This window comes from Heptranchias perlo, chromosome 6 (assembly GCF_035084215.1).
Source record: "Heptranchias perlo isolate sHepPer1 chromosome 6, sHepPer1.hap1, whole genome shotgun sequence".
NCBI lineage: Eukaryota > Metazoa > Chordata > Chondrichthyes > Hexanchiformes > Hexanchidae > Heptranchias > Heptranchias perlo.
In genome coordinates this window covers 31,427,861-31,446,321 of record NC_090330.1, presented here as the reverse complement: position 1 = coordinate 31,446,321, position 18,461 = coordinate 31,427,861, and the positions used below count along the sequence as shown (strand labels likewise).

At 43.1% G+C, this 18,461-nt stretch overlaps 1 protein-coding gene across 9 annotated transcripts in view; it reads right to left on the bottom strand.

Annotated features, from left to right (window-relative positions):
• LOC137322872 (spermatogenesis-associated protein 13-like) overlaps positions 1 to 18,461 on the bottom strand; it is a 296,919-nt gene that overhangs the window by 15,038 nt on the left and 263,420 nt on the right. For all 9 annotated transcript variants that reach the window (XM_067986041.1, XM_067986039.1, XM_067986045.1 and 6 more), the window contains 2 exons: positions 6,305 to 6,484; positions 125 to 357 (listed from right to left, as the gene is read on the bottom strand). In XM_067986041.1, the coding sequence (XP_067842142.1) occupies positions 125 to 357; positions 6,305 to 6,484 (413 nt within the window). The remainder of the gene's footprint in view (positions 1 to 124; positions 358 to 6,304; positions 6,485 to 18,461) is intronic.

Here is an 18,461-nt window from a genome sequence, read left to right as displayed (position 1 = left end):
ATCTTGGCCAAGGATGATGCATTGGCACAAGAGAGATTGAAGCAATGGGAGAGAAGAAAATGACTTCCATTTATATTTTTCGCAGTCAGCGTGGTTAACAAATTCAGAGGTCAGATTCTCATACCTGTGATCTGGGGTAGTGTATTTGAGTAACTCAGCAAGCTGTAGTGGGTATTTACAGATCTTCTGGACTGGAGTAAGAAGAAAGCCATCAATGGCGATGTCAATCATCTGTTGAAGCAGTCGACAGGCCTCAAAAAAGTGTCGATATTTACTTTGTTTCATTAGTTTAGCAAGCTCAACACATGCACTGGGATGATTGTTGCAATATTCAGAGTATATCCCAAACCCTTCTTGCTGTAAAGAAAAAATAATCATTAATAAAAGGGGCCTGAAAATTGATGGCTTCACTTTCAGCCTAACTGAAAATCTAAAAAACTACCAGTAATCGACATTTTTAAAGTAATGTTACTTAACAGGCTTATAAATCCACCTCTTCCGCACCAATAAAAAAGTTAATTATAATCGAGGCGTTTGTAACACGTTTTGGGTATAATTTCTGATCAGAAAAGTAAAAGCCCATGAGATCCAAGGGAAAGTGGCAACCCTACTTTTGGCTTAGCATTCAATTTTTCTTCTTTTTGTCAAAGTGAAAAATTCCTTGAGCTTTGATATTGATTTTTTAAAATAAAAAATAAAACTTACAACATCCAAAATGGTATATATCTATATAATTTTACAATTTTAATATTAATAATATCAGCATTGTTAGGATGTAATGTTTAAATATATTATCTTGTGGCATGAAGCATAGAAACATAGAAACTAGGAGCAGGAGTAGGCCATTCGGCCCTTCGAGCCTGCTCCGCCATTCAATATGATCATGGCTGATCCTCTATCTCAATACAATATTCCCGCTCTCTCCCCATAACCCTTGATGCCTTTTGTGTCTAGAAATCTATCTAGCCCCTTCTTAAATATATTCAATGACTTGGCCTCCACAGTCTTCTGTAGTAGAGAATTCCACAGGTTCACCACCCTCTGAGTGAAGAAATTTCTCCTCATCTCAGTCCTAAATGTCCTACCCCATATCCTGAGACTGTGACCCCTTGTTCTGGACCCCCCCTGGCCAGGGGAAACATCCTCCCTGCATCCAGTCTGTCTAGTCCTGTCAGAATAGTATATGTTTCAATGAGATCCCCTCTCATTCTTCTAAACTCTAGTGAATACAAGCCTAGTCGACCCAATCTCTCCTCATACGACAGTCCTGCAATCCCAGGAATCAGTCTGGTGAACCTTTGCTGCACTCTCTCTCTGGCAAGTATATCCTTTCTTAGGTAAGGAGACCAAAACTGCCCACAATACTCCAGGTGTGGTCTCACCAAGGCCCTGTATAACTGCTGTAAGACTTGCTCCTGTACTCAAATCCTCTTGCAATGAAAGCCAACATACCCTTTGACTCCCTTGCTGATCAAAAATTTGTCTAACTCAGCCTTGAATGTATTCAAAGACTCAGCCTCCACAGCTTTTTGAGGTAAAGAATTCCAAAGATTCACGACCCTCTTGGAGAAGAAATTCCTCCTCATTTCCATCTTAAACATGCAACCCCTTATTCTGAGACTATGCCCCTTAGTTTTAGATTCTCCCATGAGGGGTAACATCCTCTCAGCATCTAGCCTATCGAGTCCCCTCAGAATCTTGTATGTTTCAATAAGATCTCCTCTCATTCTTCTAAACTCCAATGAGTATAGACCCAACCTGTTCAATCTTTCCTCATAAGACAACCCTTCCATACCTGGAATCAACCTAGTGAACCTTCTCTGAACTGCCTCCAATGCAAGTATGTCCTTCCTTAAATAAGGGCACCAGAACTGTACGCAGTACTCCATTTGTCTTCCTAACTGCTTGCTGTACCTGCATGTTTGCTTAAGCAGGTTTACTAATTGGCATATGTACAAGAAAGAACTGAAATTCTATACAATGTCTTATCAAATTCTCAATTATGTTTGAAGTGGATTCACCGTAGGCAAACATAGCAGCCAATTTGCATAAATCATGGTCCCACAAATGGCAAAGATGATGAATAACAAGATGGAAAGATGGCGTTTGAGGGAGGAATATTGGCGAGAACACCCTGCTCTTCAAACAGTGCTATAGGATTTTTTTTTACATCCATCTGATCAGCACCTCTGATAAGCAGCTCTCCCTCAGTACTGCACTAAAGTATCAGCATAGATTATGTGCTCATGTCCTGGAGGCTTGAACCTACAACTGTCTGGCTCAGAAATGAGTCTGCTGCCAAATGAGCTAAACTGACACTTAAGATGACTGAAAGCTTTAGCTAATATCATTTGGTTCAAGATCGTAAATATCCATAATTTGCTTGTTGTATTTTCAGTCATGTGGAAATATACACCAGAAATCAAGTAGGAGAACAGTCTATAAATCAATACAGGAATTGAGAACACCAAAATCAACAACTCAATAAAAAATAAAACTCAATTACCTTCTGTTCTATTTCAAAGGGTGAGACTACAAGAAACACTAGCTGTCCAATTGGACTTTTTTTTCCAAAGATACACTTAAATAATTAAAGTCACTTCCCAATTTAACCTTTGCACCATGATGTTGAAGTTGCAGACGACACCAAATTACTAAGGAGGATTGTGACAAAATACAGGAAGACATTAACAAACTTGCAGAATGGGCATGTAATTGGCAAATGAATTTCAATATAGTAAGTGTGAAGTAGTACATTTTCATGGGAATAAGAAGGAGGCCACATACCCCTTGGAAATAAGAATCTAAATGGGGTAGAGGAGCAGAGGGATTTAGGGGCACAGATACACAAATCGCTAAAAGTAGCAACACAGGTTAATAAGACCATAAAAAAGCACTGGGGTTTATTTCTAGAGAAATAGAATTGAAAAGCAGAGAAGTTATGCTAAACTTGTACAGAACCTTGGTTAGACCACACTTGGAGTACTGCGAACAGTTCTGGTCTCCACACTATAGAAAGGATATAGAGGGACTGGAGAAGGTGCAAAAAGATTTACTAGGATGATACCAGAAATGAGAGGTTATACTCATCAGGAAAGATTGAATAGGCTGGGGCTCTTTTCTCTAGATAAGAGAAAACTGAGGGGTGACCTGATAGAGGTCTTTAAGACTATGAAAGGGTTTGATAGGGCAGACGTAGAGAAGATGTTCCCACTTGCGGGGGAGACCAGAACTAAGGGAATAAATATAAGATCGTCACTAACAAATCCAATAGGGAATTCAGGAGAAATTTCTTCACCCAGAGAGTGGTAAGAATGTGGAACTTGCTACTATAAAGAGTAGTTGAGGCGACTAGCATAGATGCATTTAAGGGGAAGCTAGATAGACACATGAGGGAGAAGGGAATAGAAGGATAAGTTGATAGGGTTAGATGAAGAAGGGTGGGTGAAGGCTCATGTGGAGCATAAACATTGGATCTGTTGGGCTGAATGGCCTGTTTCTGTGCTGTATATTCTTTGTAATTCTTTGTAATGCAGTGGGAATATTGAAATGTCATTAATCATGATAATATCATTAATATCATAGGGATGAGCTTTAAGGAAAATTTAGATTTTGGATCCTGATTGAACTTCAGTGTCTCCATTTTTGGTTCACCAAATCCAAGGTCTGAATTTTGAGCCTGTACATGGCCTAGTTAATGTTTCTATTCTTACAGAAATTTAGATAGATGTCCAAATAGAGATACTGTTACACATTTTCACTTCAAGGTAAAGAGCACGGGTGCAAATTACTATAATTTGGGCTTATGGGCAACATGCTCCTCAGTGTAGATGAAACTGCAGTAATAGAGTTGTTTCACTATATTAAACAATTTAGGTATTTGTTTGGGCCCAACTCACAAACCCTCTCCCAATCACAGAGTCAGGGATCAAACAAACAAATCTCCATCATAAACTGCCTGTGATGAAACAAATGAGTGAAAAATCACCCACCTATTTTGGCCACAATGAAGAGGAAACACTATAGCACCAATTATATGTGTGCAGTGTTTGAAAAGGGATATCCTCCTCGTGACTAAATGTACATGCCGTCTAAATGCCTATGCCGTCTAGCAGCTCGAAATTTCTTTAGGCTTACACAACAGTGATGTGAAGCGGTAATTAGTTAGACATGTTGGCATCAACGCTGCTTATTTATGTGAGTTACTGTAGTTGTGAACAAACAGAAACCCCAGAGATTGGTTAGTTGAACTGGTCATATTCATTGCCAAACATTTTAGGCTATCAATACAAATTGTTTTCATTCAATATTGATGAATAATCATTTTGTGTTAATTAAATCACGATGGATATATTGTCTGCCCCCAGTTCTAAGGGCCAGCTCTGATTTGGAGCCCTCTGTGATTGAGCCCCGATTTCAGAGACTTGAAGTCTCAGTTTGTTTACTTTCTCGGTCATAAAGATGTCTCTGGTTTCACAGCCAACACAAAAGGACTGTCTGTAATTTGTCTGAGCCAGTTAGCTTCATTGGATTAAACTAGAAACGGCAATCTTCTGTGTTACACATTTAGACAGAAAACCAGTTGTCGTGTTATTGCTTTCATAACCCAGGGATATAGCAGAATATCTCATGTCAAACTGCATATTTTTCATTCATGTATTTTATGTAAATAAACCAGTTAGTGGTACAAAGCCTGTACCTTATCCAGAGAGAGCTTATTTAGTTAACCTTCTGTAAAGAGAAGAATTCACCTGGTGTCACAAATCACAGGCACGATATTAACCCCCACATCGCGTGGGGGTTCGATTAAAAGTTTTAAAACTGGGAACGCATCCTCAACCCGCCGTGTACCCGCCCAATCCCGTTTTTACGATGGCCGGTTTTGTATCACACGAGTGTCCCATCTTGGAGAGGGGTGAAACATCATTAATATATTTAAATCAGGCTCTCACGTGCAATTGGGAGCTTGATTTAAATTTAACAGTTGCCACGTGGGTTTTGCAGGGCTTGGGAAAACCCGGCAGTGAAAGGGAGACTGGAGCTGCTGGCTCAAGAAGAAGTGCCTTTTACAGCACTGCTTGTGGGTCAGGAGGAGCAGGAGTGCTCCCCACCCCTGGCCCCTCAAGGAAACCTTCGGACTCTGCTCTGCCGATAGCGGCCTCTCTCACCCCACTGCTACGATTACAGACCTTCACCCACCCCCTCCAGCCCTGATCTCTCGCTCTTCTACCCCCCACCCCCAGCCCCAAGCCCCGGTCTTTCGCTCACTCCCTCCCTCCTACGATGGCCGACCTCTCCCCCTCCCCGCCCCACCCAAGGCCCGATTCTCGCTTCCATCCCCCCTCCTGATTGCCAGGGACCGTCCCCAAGGGTCCACGGCTGCGGCCTCCTGCTGCTGGTTTTCCCGCCCGGCAACCGGCCAGACTGTCAATTTGGCCAGCTGCCGAGCTGGAGATGGAAGTAATAAATTATAATGAGGTCAGCCTTGCAGGGTTTTCCCCACACTCCCTTGCACCCTCCCCGCCTCCTCAGAAATATTTCAGTAATGAGTTTCTGTTACATTCCTTGGTCATCCTACTTTTTAACTAGACATTACAACAACTTGCATTTATTTATTGCCTCGAATATAGTAAAATGTCCTAAGGTGCTTGACAGGAACGTTATCAAACAAATTTGATACTTAGCCATAAAGAGATATTAGGATAGGTGGTCAAAGAGGTAGGTTTTATGGGGGTCTTAAAGGAGGAGAGAGAGGTAGAGAGGTTTTAGGGAGGCAATTCCATAAATTAGAGCCTGGGCAGCTGAAGGCATGGCTGCCAATGGTGGGGAGATGGAAATCGGGGATGTACAAGAGGTCAGAATTGGAGGACAGCAGAGATACCGGAGATTATTGGGCAGAAATAGGTGTGCTCTGGATCATAGGAAATGAAAGGTACACTTACAGGAATGGCTTGTGGTGCTGAAACCTAGGAAATATCTAGTGTGAAAATTGTGACACACCTCAAAATCTGAATTAGACCAAATGGGGTCAATGATCAGATGTAAACAGATCCTGCTTCAGACTCCATTTTTGCTCACTGCTATCGTGCCCCAGATGCCCCAAATACCACTGGACCTTGGAATAAGGTCTACTGCTATTATGTTATGGATACCTATTCAAATAAATTGTATATCCGACTACTTTGGTTGAATAGCTGAAATATGAATCTGGAGGATGAAGTCTTTTGTGTTTTCTAACTTGCGACACTGCACATTGTAATGATTTGATTGGCATGATTTCTGGTCAATTATGTATTTAACATACGTATTGAAGGAAACAGGATCCTATTTCACTCAGATGAGGCTCATCTTTGTTGAACAGTTTCTCCAGGTCCTTCAGAAATTTCCGTTGGAATTTGTAAATTTCTTCAATGTTCCCAAATATGGTATTCAACTGTGCTTCTGTAAACATTCCAGTATGTTTGCGACACTGACGAATATACCCCTAAAAAGCAAAGAATATAACACATAAAGCAGATTGTACATAATTTACATCAAATACGGTGGAAATAATGGTTACAAATGGTCTTGATCTTCCAAGATATTTTGAAAAGAAAATTTTAAAATTTGGTTTGGCAATTTGACTTCACACAAATGTCAGCCGTAATCAATTATACAAAAATCAGTCTTTGTACCCCTTTTACTATTCAGCTCTGTGAAGGACACCCTGCAGCATGTTCAAGCATTGCAGTGGATACTAATTATTATCTTGGCCTAATTAAAGGAAACAACTCAGGTTCATGGCATGTTGGAATGCTCAAGGCTGATGGAAAATATGCAACATTCCCTGGTAGATCAACATTTCTTGGAAACCACGTGAACAGAAATTGTGATCCAAATAAATATGGTATTTGAAACTTTGAGACTGGGCACGAAGCAATTTACAGATTCCGGAGACCCAGTTGTTGCCATTGTTGCAAAAGGAGTTTGCACACGTAGCAAAAGGACTCCAGACATGTCAATCAATTGACGCCTGCTTGTATCAGAAAGATATAAAAAGACCCTTATCCGGACTCTCGAGACTGCAGTCAATGGAAAAGACAGAAGACTCATCTCGGAGGACGTCCAAGAAAGAAGGCCTCAAGCGCTGCGGAATTGATCACTCCACTGCCTTGACCTCTCAAAGGAACAGGTCATATTTTTTATTGTTTATGAAATAAAAATAGTAGTTTAGTTTACCAATTTGTTGTATTGTATTATTTGGCTCTCTATTGCTTGGGTCCATAAATCCTGGTGAATCAGTATTCCTACGTTTTGGTGCTCGAATAGGGACCCAACGAATAGACTGCTGCCAAAGTAGAATATCTTGTCCAGAGGTAGAACAGAAACAAGGTTTCTGGCTGGGAACATAGCAGGAGGCAATACAGAAGTACATTGAGAAGAAGTTGCCTAGGAAAGAGGAATGGTTCCCAACAGTAGACCACTGTATCCCTTTTTGGCATTCGATGATAGGTGGTCATGTATGTTGGAGGAATGGCTGGCTTTTAAAATATAAGCCAAGGCAGTGTGGTTACTTGACCTCAGTAAACAAAAAGACAAAGAGAAAAAAGAAAGGCAAGAACGAAAATCAGAAGTTCATAACCTAAAAAGGGAGTTAGAGCAAGTAAAGGAACAATTAACAAAGACTGGTGATGATTGGAAGAGGGTCAGCATAATGATAAACGCATGCAAATCCTAGAAGGACACATAGAATATTTTCAGATCCAGGCTCTGTGAATCAGGCATCCAAACAAGAAAATGAGAAAGTTGGAAAAACAAAGATGATTTAAAGGCAGCCGTAAGGTTGCAAATGAGTGCTAATAAGGAAAGTCATAGAGGGTCAGCAGCAACACACAATCATTGTAATCATAAAATCGCTCAACACAGGCTCGATGGGCCGAATGGCCTCCTTCTGTGCTGTAACGATTCTATGACTCTAACTAGAAAAGGCCCTACAAGTGAAACAGAGAATGATCTGTATTATGAAAGGAGATGATACCTTGAGTGTGTGAATTGGATGATCAGGATTGGGATGACCTAGAGTGAGTGGCTATCGAGTATGAGCCACCATGACGACTGTTCCCCAGGTGATGAGTGTCCCCCCATGGCCCCAACCGAATAGGCCAAGTATAATGTCGGCGCCGTTACAGCCGCAGGATGAACCGTAGCCAGTAGGTACGCCGTTCCCTATGGCCCACAGCAGTTACTTGAAATGTCAAATACCCAAATGTGATGGCAAAGGAGATGTGGAAATGCACTTTACCGAGGTAAAACAGACTGCGGAGGTCAGCGGGATGGATGAGACTGAAAAAGTAAAATTGTTACTGTGGACTTTAGGTCCAGTGATATATGGGACGCTTCCCCAGGATTGGAAACATGGCCGAGGAACTTGAGCGCAGACCCAAGAGTCCTTATTACTGCCATTGGACTTAGAAGGAGATCTCGTTAGGGTGTTGACAAGTTGTATTCAAGAACCAAACGAAAAGTATATGCCAACCGATTGTGGCAATTCTATAAGTCTATGGGCCACGATTGAACCGACTCAATCGGGGAGCCCACGACCTTATTGCCAAATGGTTGAGAACTTTGATTAGTCATGCACAACCATATTTACAAGAGGCAGGGGGAGAATTTGTTGCAGAGGATGCAACTCAAATGGAAGCCCGAGTCCTGAGACGGATGGTACTTAAATGGGAAAATAGAAAACTGACAAGAAAAACAGAACAGCCAATATATACCATTGTAAGGAATCTTACAATACCAGGTTATAGTCCAACAGTTTTATTTGAAAATCACAAGCTTTCGGAGGCTTTCTCCTTCGTCAGGTAACAGTAATTGAACAATGGGAGGCCTTCAAGGAGATGGTTCCGGTACAGAGTAGACACATTCCCACAAGGGGGAAAGGAAGGGCATCCAAAGCTGGAGCTCCCCGAGTGACTAAAGATACAGAGATTAAAATGACAAATGTATGGTTCAGAATACTGTAGTGAACCAGGCTGAATACAGAAAGTACAGAGGAGTTTGAAAAAGGAAATGAGGGGCAAAGAGAGAGTATGAGAATAGATTAGCGGCTAACATAAAAGGGAACCCAAAAGTCTTCTATAAACATATAAATAGTAATAGTAGAATGGGCCTATATTCTCTGGAGTTTAGAAGAATGAGAGATGATCTTATTAAACATAAGAACATAAGAAAGAGGAGGAGTGGGCCCCACATGGCCCCTTAAGCCATTCAATCAGATCATGGTTGATCTTCGACCTCAACTCCACTTTCCTGCCCAATCCCCATATCCCTTGATTCCCCTAGAGTCAGAAATCTGTCTCTCTCAGCCTTGAATATATTCAACACTCAGCATCCACAGCCCTCTGGGGTAGAGAATTCCAAAGATTCACAACCCTCTAAGCGAAGAAATTCCTCCTCATCTCAGTCTTAATTGGCCGACCCCTTATCCTGCAAATATGCCCCCTAGTTGAAGTCTCTCCAGCTATGGGAAACAACCTCTCAGTATCTACCCTGTCATGCCCCCTCAGAAGCTTATATGTTTCAATTAGATCACCACTCATTCTTCTAAACTCCAGACAGTATGGGCTCATTCTACTCAACCTTGCCTCATAGGACAACCCTCTCATACCAGGAATTAATCGAGTGAACCTTCGCTGCACCGCCTTAGATAAGGAGACCAAAACTGTATACAGTACCCCAGGTGAGGTCTCACCAAAGCCCTGTACAATTGTAGTAAGACTTCCTTATTTTTGTACTCTAACCCCCTTGCAACAAAAGCCAACATGCCATTTGCTTTCCTAATTGCTTGCTGTACCTGCATGCTAACTTATTGTGTTTCTTGTACGAGGACACCCAAGTCTCTCTGAACACCAACATTTAATAGTTTCTCATCATTTAAAAAATATTCTGTTTTTCTATTCTTCCTACCAAAGTGAATAACCTCACATTTCCCCACATTATATTCCATCTGCCACCTTCTTGCCCACTCACTTAACCTGTCTATATCCCTTTGCAGACTTCAGTGTCCTCCTCACTGCTTACTTTCCCACCTAGCTTTGTGTCGTCAGCAAAGTTGGATACATCACACTCGGTCCCTTCATCTAAGTCGTTAATAAAGAATGAAAATAGCTGAGGCCCAAGTACCAATCGTTGCGGCACCCCACTAGTTAGAGCCTGCCAGCCTGAAAATGACCCGTTTATCCCTACTTTCTGTTTTCTGTCTGTTAACCAATCCTCTATCCATGCTAATATGTTACCCCTAACCTCATAAGCCCTTATCTTGTGTAACAATCTCTTGTGTGGCACCTTATCGAATGCCTTTTGAAAATCCAAATATACTACATCCACTGGTTCCCCCTTAACTACCCTGCTAGTTACATTCTCAAAAAACTCTAATAGCTTTGTCCAACACGATTTCCCTTTCATAAAACCATGTTGACTCTGCCTAATCATATTATGATTTTCTAAGTGCCCTGTTACCACTTCCTTAATAATGGATTCCAGCATAACCCTGACGATTGATGTCAGGCTAACTGGCTTGTAGTTCCGTTTTCTCTCTCCCTCCTTTCTTGAATAGCGGGGTCATATTTGCTACCTTCCAATCCACTGGGACCGTTCTAGAACCTAGGGAATTTTGGAAGATCATAACCAATGCATCCACTATCTCTGCAGCCACCTTTTAGAACGCTCGGATGCAGGCCATCAGGTCCAGGGGATTTATCAGCTTTTAGTCCCATTAGTTTCTCAAGTAATTTTTCCCTACTGATATTAATTACTTTAATTTCCTCACTCTCATTAGATCCTTGGTTCCCTACTACTTCTGTTATGTTTTGGTGTCTTCTACTGTGAAGACAGATGCAAAATATTTGTTTAACGCATCTGCCATTTCCTGATTCCTCATTACAATTTCCATGTCTCAGCCTCTAAGAGACTTTTGCTACTCTCTTCCTTTTTACATACTTGTAGAAGCTCTTACGATCTTAAAGGGTACGGTAGCATACTGGTTATGTTACTGGACTGGTAATCCAGAGGCCTGGACTAGTAATCTGGAGTCATGAGTTCAAATTCCACCATGGCAGCTGGGGAATTTAAATTCAACTAATTAAATAAAATCTGGAATAACAAAAACTAGTATCAGTAATGGTGGCCACGAAACTACCGGACTGTCGTAAAAACTCATCTGGTTCACTAATGTCCTTTCGGGAAGGAAACCTACCATCCTTATCCAGTCTGGCCTATAGGTGACTCCAGACCCACAGCAATGTGGTTGATTTTTAATCGCCCTCTGAAATGGCCTCGCAAGCCATTCAATTGTACAATCTCGCTACAGAAAGTCACAATAAGAATAAAACCGGACAGACCACAAGGCACCGGACACGAGAAAGGCAAACCAAGCCGAGTCGAACCTGCAAAGTCCTCTTCACTAACATCTGGGGACTTGTGCCAAAATTGGGAGAGCTGTCCCACAGATTAGTCAAACAACAGCCTGACATAGCCATACTCACAGAAACATACCTTTCAGCCAATGTCCCAGATTCTTCCATCACCATCCCTGGGTATGTCCTGTCTCACCGGCAGGACAGACCCACCAGAGGTGCCGGAACACTGATATACAGTCAGGACGGAGTAGCCTCGGGAGTCCTCAACATTGACTCCGGACCCCATGAAATCTCATGGCATCAGGTCAAGCATGGGCAAGGAAACCTCCTGCTGATTACCACCTACTGCCCTCCCTCAGCTGATAAATCAGTCCTCCTCCATGTTGAGCACCACTTGGAGGAAGCACTGAGGGTAGCAAGGGCACAGAATGTACCCTGGGTGAGGGGCGTCAATGTCCATCACCAAGAGTGGCTCGGTAGCACCACTACTGACCGAGCTGGCAGAGTCCTGAAGGACATAGCTGCCAGATGGGGCCTGCGGCAGGTGGTGAGCGAACCAACACGAGGGAAAAACCTACTGGACCTCATCCTCACCAATCTACCTGTCTCAGATGCATCTGTCCATGACAGTATTGGTGGGAGTGACCACCGCACTATCCTCGTGGAGACGAAGTCCCGTCTTCGCACTGAGGACGCCATCCAACGTGTTGTGTGGCACTATCACCGTGCTAAATGGGATAGATTCAGAACAGATCTCGCAGCTCAAAACTGGGAATCCATGAGGTGCTGTGGGGCAGCAGTAGAATTGTATTCCAGCACAATCTGTAACGTCATGGCCCGGCATATTCCTCACTCTACCATTACCAACAAGCCAGGGGATCAACCCTGGTTCAATGAGGAGTGTAGAAGAGCATACCAGGAGCAGCACTAGGCATGAGGTGCCAACCTGGTGAAGCTACAACACAGGACTACATGCATGCTAAACAGTAGAAGCAACATGCCATAGACAGAACTAAGCGATTCCACAACCAACGGATCAGATCAAAGCTCTGCAGTCCTGCCACATCCAGTCGTGAACGGTGGTGGATAATTAAACAACTAACGGGAGGAGAAGACTCTGTAAACATCCCCATCCTCAATGATGGCGGAGTACAGCACGTGAGTGCAAAAGACAAGGCTGAAGCGTTTGCAACCATCTTCAGACAGAAGTGCCGAGTGGATGATCCATCTCGGCCTCCTCCCGATATCCCCACCATCACAGAAGCCAGTCTTCAGCCAATTCGAATCACTCCAAGTGATATCAAGAAACGGCTGAGTGCACTGCATACAGCAAAGGCTATGGGCCCCGACAACATCCCGGCTGTAGTGCTGAAGACTTGTGCTCCAGAACTAGCGCGCGCCACTAGCCAAACTGTTCCAATATAGCTACAACACTTGCATCTACCCGACAATGTGGAAAATTGCCCAGGTATGTCCTGTCCACAAAAAGCAGGACAAATCCAATCCGGCCAATTACCGCCCCATCAGTCTACTCTCAATCATCAGCAAAGTGATGGAAGGTGTCGTCGACAGTGCTATCAAGCGGCACTTACTCACCAATAACCTGCTCACCGATCCTCAGTTTGGGTTCCGCCAGGACCACTCGGCTCCAGACCTCATTACAGCCTTGGTCCAAACATGGACAAAGGAGCTGAATTCCAGAGGTGAGGTGAGAGTGACTTCCCTTGACATCAAGGCAGCATTTGACCGAGTGTGGCACCAAGGAGCCCTAGTAAAATTGAAGTCAATGGGAATCAGGGGGAAATCTCTCCAGTGGCTGGAGTCATACCTAGCACAAAGGAAGATGGTAGTGGTTGTTGGAGGCCAATCATCTCAGCCCCAGGACATTGCTGCAGGAGTTCCTCAGGGCAGTGTCCGAGGCCCAATCATCTTCAGCTGCTTCATCAATGACCTTCCCTCCATCATAAGGTCAGAAATGGGGATGCTCGCTGATGATTGCACAGTGTTCATTCCATTCGCAACCCCTCAGATAATGAAGCAGTCTGTGCCCACATGCAGCAAGACTTGTACAACATCCACGTTTGGGCTGATAAGTGGCAAGTAACATTCGTGCCAGACAAGTGCCAGGCAATGACCATCTCCAACAAGAGAGTCTAACCAACTCCCCTTGACATTCAACGGCATTACCATCGCCGAATCCCACACCATCAACATCCTGGGGGTCATTATTCACCAGAAACTTAACTGGACCCGCCAGATAAATACTGTGGCTACAAGAGCAGGTTAGGGGCTGGGTATTCTGTGGCGAGTGACTCACCTCCTGACTCCCCAAAGCCTTTCCACCATCTACAAGGCACAGGTCAGGAGTGTGATGGAATACTCTCCACTTGCCTGGATGAGTGCAGCTCCAACAACACTCAAGAAACTCGACACCATCCAGGACAAAGCAGCCCGCTTGATTGGCACCCCATCCACCACCCTAAACATTCACTCCCTTCACCACCGGCGCACCGTGGCTGCAGTGTGTACCATCCACAGGATGCACTGCAGCAACTCGCCAAGGCTTCTTCGACAGCACCTCCCAAACCCACGACCTCTACCATCTAGAAGGACAAGGGCAGCAGGCGCATGGGAACAACATCACCTGCACGTTCCCCTCCAAGTCACACAACATCCTGACTTGGAAATATGTCACCGTTCCTTCATCGTTGCTGGGTCAAAATCCTGGAACTTCCTACCTAACAGCACTGTGGGAGAACCTTCACCACACGGACTGCAGCGGTTCAAGAAGGCAGCTCACCACCATCTTCTCAAGGGCAATTAGGGATGGGCAATAAATGCTGGCCTCGCCAACGACACCCACATCCCATGAACGAATAAAAAAAAAATCTGTGCTAGTTTACTTTCATATTCTATTTTCTCTCATCATTTTTTGTTTGTCCTTTGCTGATTTCTAAAACTCTCCTAATCCCCAGGCTTACCACTCTTCTTAGCAATGTTCTAGGCCTCTTCTTTTAATTTAATACTATTCTTAACTTCTTTAGTTAGCCACGGGTGGATCACTTTTCCTGTGGAGCTTTTATTTCTGAATGGAATGTATATTTGTTGAGAATATTGAAATGTTTCTTTAAATGTTTGCCATTGCTTTTCAACCATCGTACCCTTTAATTTGGTTTCCCAATCTACCTTAGCCAACTCGCCCCTCATGTCTATGTAATTGGCTTTATTTAAGTTTAAGATTCTAGTTTCTGACTTAAGTACATCACTTTCAAACTCAATGTGAAATTCTATCATATTATGATCACTCTTCCCCAGAGGATCTCTTACTGTGAGATTACTAATTAACCTTGTCTCATTACATAATACAAGATCTAAAATAGCCTGTTCCCTGGTTGGTTCCATGATGTATTGCTCTAGGAAACCATCTCAAATGCATTCCATGAACTCGTCTTCCAAACTACCTTTGCCAATTTGATTTGCCCAGTCTATATGAAGATTAAAGTCCCCCATAATTACTGCATTACCTTTGTTACAAACTCCGATTATTTAAAAATTGAAACGTATAAAATTCTGAGAGGGCTTGACAGGGTAGATGCTGAGAGGCTGATTCCCTGGCTGGAGAGTCTAGAACTAGGGGTCATAGTCTCAAGATAAGGGGTCGACCATTTAGGACCGAGATGAGAAAAAATTTCTTCACTCAGAGGGTTATGAATCTTTGGAATTCTCTACCCCAGAGAGCTGTGGATGCTCAGTTGTTGAGTGCATTCAAGACTGAGATCAATAGATTTTTGGATACTAAGGCAATCAAGGGATATGGGGATAGGGCGGGAAAGTGGAGTTGAGGTAGATCAGCAGCCATGATCTTATTGAATGGTGGAGCAGGCTCAAGGGGCCATACAGCCTACTCCTGCTCCTATTTCTTATTTTCTTAAAAGGGTAGTCAAAGGGTGGGGCCGATTACAAACAAAAAAATCATTTCATGGAGGCAGAGGGCATGGCTGAGGTACTAAATGAATACTTTGAATCGGTCTTCACTAGAGAAGAGGATGCTGCCAGTGTAGCAGTGAATGAGGAGGCAGTAGCAATTTTGGATAGGATCAAAATAGATAGAGGAGAGGATACTTAAAAGATTGGCAGCACTCAAAGTAGAAAAGTCACCCGGTCCAGATGGGATGCATCCTAGGTTACTAGGGTAGTAAGGGTGGAAATTGCAGAGGCTCTGGCCACAATCTTCCAATCCTCCTTAGATTATGGGGATGGTACCAAAGGACTGGAGGATTGCAAATATTACATCCCTGTTCATAAAAGGGGAGAGGTATAAACTCAGCAATTACAGGCCAGTCAGCCTAATGTCAGTGGTGGGGAAACTTTTAGAAACAATAACCCAGGACAAAATTAATTGACACTTGGAAAAGTATGGGCTAATAAATGAAAGTCAGCACGAATGTGTTAAAGGAAAATCGTGTTTGACTAACTTGATTGAAGTAATCAAGAGGGTTGATGAGGGTAGTGCAGTTGATGTTGTGTATATGGACTTTCAAAAGGCATTTGATGATGTACCACATAATGGGCTTCAATTTTGCTAACAAGCCTATGTGAGCAAAGGAACAGTAGCTGTGTGGATACAAAATTGACTAAGGGACAGAAAGCAGAGAGTAGTGGTGAACGGTTGATTTTCAGACTGGAGGGAAGTATACAGTGGTGTTTCCCAGGGGTCGGATGAGGACCACTGCTCTTTTTGAGATATATTAATGACCTGGACTTGGGCAGTCAAGGCATAATTTCAAAGTTTGCAAATGACTCGAAACTCAGAAATGTAGTAAACAATGTGGAGGATAGTAGTAGGCTTCAGGAGGAGATGAACAGACTTGTGAAATGGGCAGACTCATGGCAGATGGAATTTAATACAGAGAAGTGTGAAGAGATACATTTTGGTAGGAAGAATGAGAGGTAATATAAATAAAATGGCACCATTTTAAAGGGAGTGCAGGAAAAGAGAGACCTGGGGATGTATGTACACAAATCTTTGAAGGAGGCAGGACAAGTTGAGAAGGCTGTTAAAAAAGCATATGGGATCCTTGGCTTTATTAATAGAGGCACAGAGTAAAAAAGCAATGAAGTTATGCTAAACCTTCATAAAACACTGGCCAGGCCTCAACTGGAGTATTGTGTTCAATTCTGGGCACCACACTTTAGGAAGGATGTGAAGGCCTTAGAGAAGGTGCAGAAGAGATTTACTAGAATGGTTCCAGGGATGAGGGACTTCAGTTATGTGGAGAGACTGGAGAAGCTACAGTTGTTCTCCTTAGAGCAGAGAGGGTTAGACGAGGTTTGATAGAGGTGTTCAAAATCATGAACAGTTTCGATAGGGTAATTAAGGAGAAACTGTTCCCAGTGGCAGAAGGGTCGATAACCAGATTTAAGGCGATTGGCAAAAAAAGAGGCGACATGAGGACACATTTTTTTGCGCAATGAGTTATGATCTGAAATGCACTGCCTGAAAGAGTGGTGGAAACAGATTCAGTAGTAACTTTCAAAAGGGAATTGGATAAATACTTGAAGGGAAAACATTTAGAGGGCCATGGGGAAAGAACAGGGGAGTGGGACCAATTGGATAGCTGCTTCGAAGAGCTGGCACAGGCACGATGGGGCGAATGGCCTCCTTCTGTGCTATACCATACTATGATTGACATGGAAGGACCTGACCTGCCCCATCCTTTAAAGCAATATTGCTTCCCATGAGAAGTAAATGAGCATGGTCTAAAGGTGTCTTGCATAGCGACTAAGACAATCTCACCTATTTGGCCTGTGAGAAAATCCAACGGCTCTTGGCGACTAACCACTGATTAGGGACAGCTAAATAAGGCAATGCCTTCATGCGCTCCAACGGTGGCATCAGCACCAGAGGTGTTCATAAGACCAACCCCAAAATCCACTGTGTACACGGTATTGGATATATTGAATGGATTTTGGTCCATTCCCTTTAATCTGTAATACCAATACAAGTTTGCTTTTACATTCCAGGACCAAGAGTATACTTGGACTTGTTTACCACAGGGGTTCCACAATTGTCCCTCTATTTTCCACCAACAAATGGCTAAAGCCATAATTCAATTTAGCCAGGCTGAATGTTTGATGCAGTATGTGGACGATTTACTGTTGCAAACTCCGGACGTCGAAAGTCATGTGATATTGTTAAGAGAACTGTTACAGTTGTTGACCAGAGAAGGCGTAAAGGTTAATTCGAAAAAGACGCAGATAGCACAAAACAAGGTAACCTCTTTGGGAGTAAATATTAGCAAAGGAGTGAGGGGCATTGATGAAATGATGGTAAAGATCGGGCAGTAGTTGCCCTTACCAACGTCCGTGAAAGCGGTACGATCATTTTTGGGATTGGTAGGGTACTGTCGGAATTTTAGAGAATTTCGCGATATTAAGCGCGCCTTTCCATGCTTTGTTGAAAAAGAATGTCAAGTGGGAATGGCCACCAGCCTGTATAGAGGCAGTCAAGCAGTTAAAGGAAGCTTTACAGGAAGCACCTGTCCTAATCCCAGCTGACCCAAAAAGACTCTTCCACATAGAAACAGCAGCTAGCAAATGCTCAATATCAGCCGTTCTAACACAAGAGAGCAGGAGAAACAGAGGCCAGTCGCTTATGCGTCTCGAGTTCTCAATCCGGTAAAGGTTAATTACTCCATGTGTGAGAAACATCTATCAGCAATCTTATGGGCCATTAAACACTTTATCTATATAGTGGAATTGGCACCGTTACACTTGTTGACCAATCATATACCAACAGAGTTATTGTTGGATGGAAGATTAAAATTATTGCAGGGAAGAGATATACAGGTACACCATAACCCTAATCCACCAAGTCTACCAGGGAATTTGATATGCCAAGGTGAAAAACATCAGTGTAAGGTGGAAAATCAAACCCACCCAGAGGGACTGATTAAGTCAGGAGTGTTGCCTAACATATGGGATATATATATATAGACGGGTCCAGCAAAATGAAAGATGGAGAAACACACACAGGGTGTGGCATATACAATCCTAATAGAC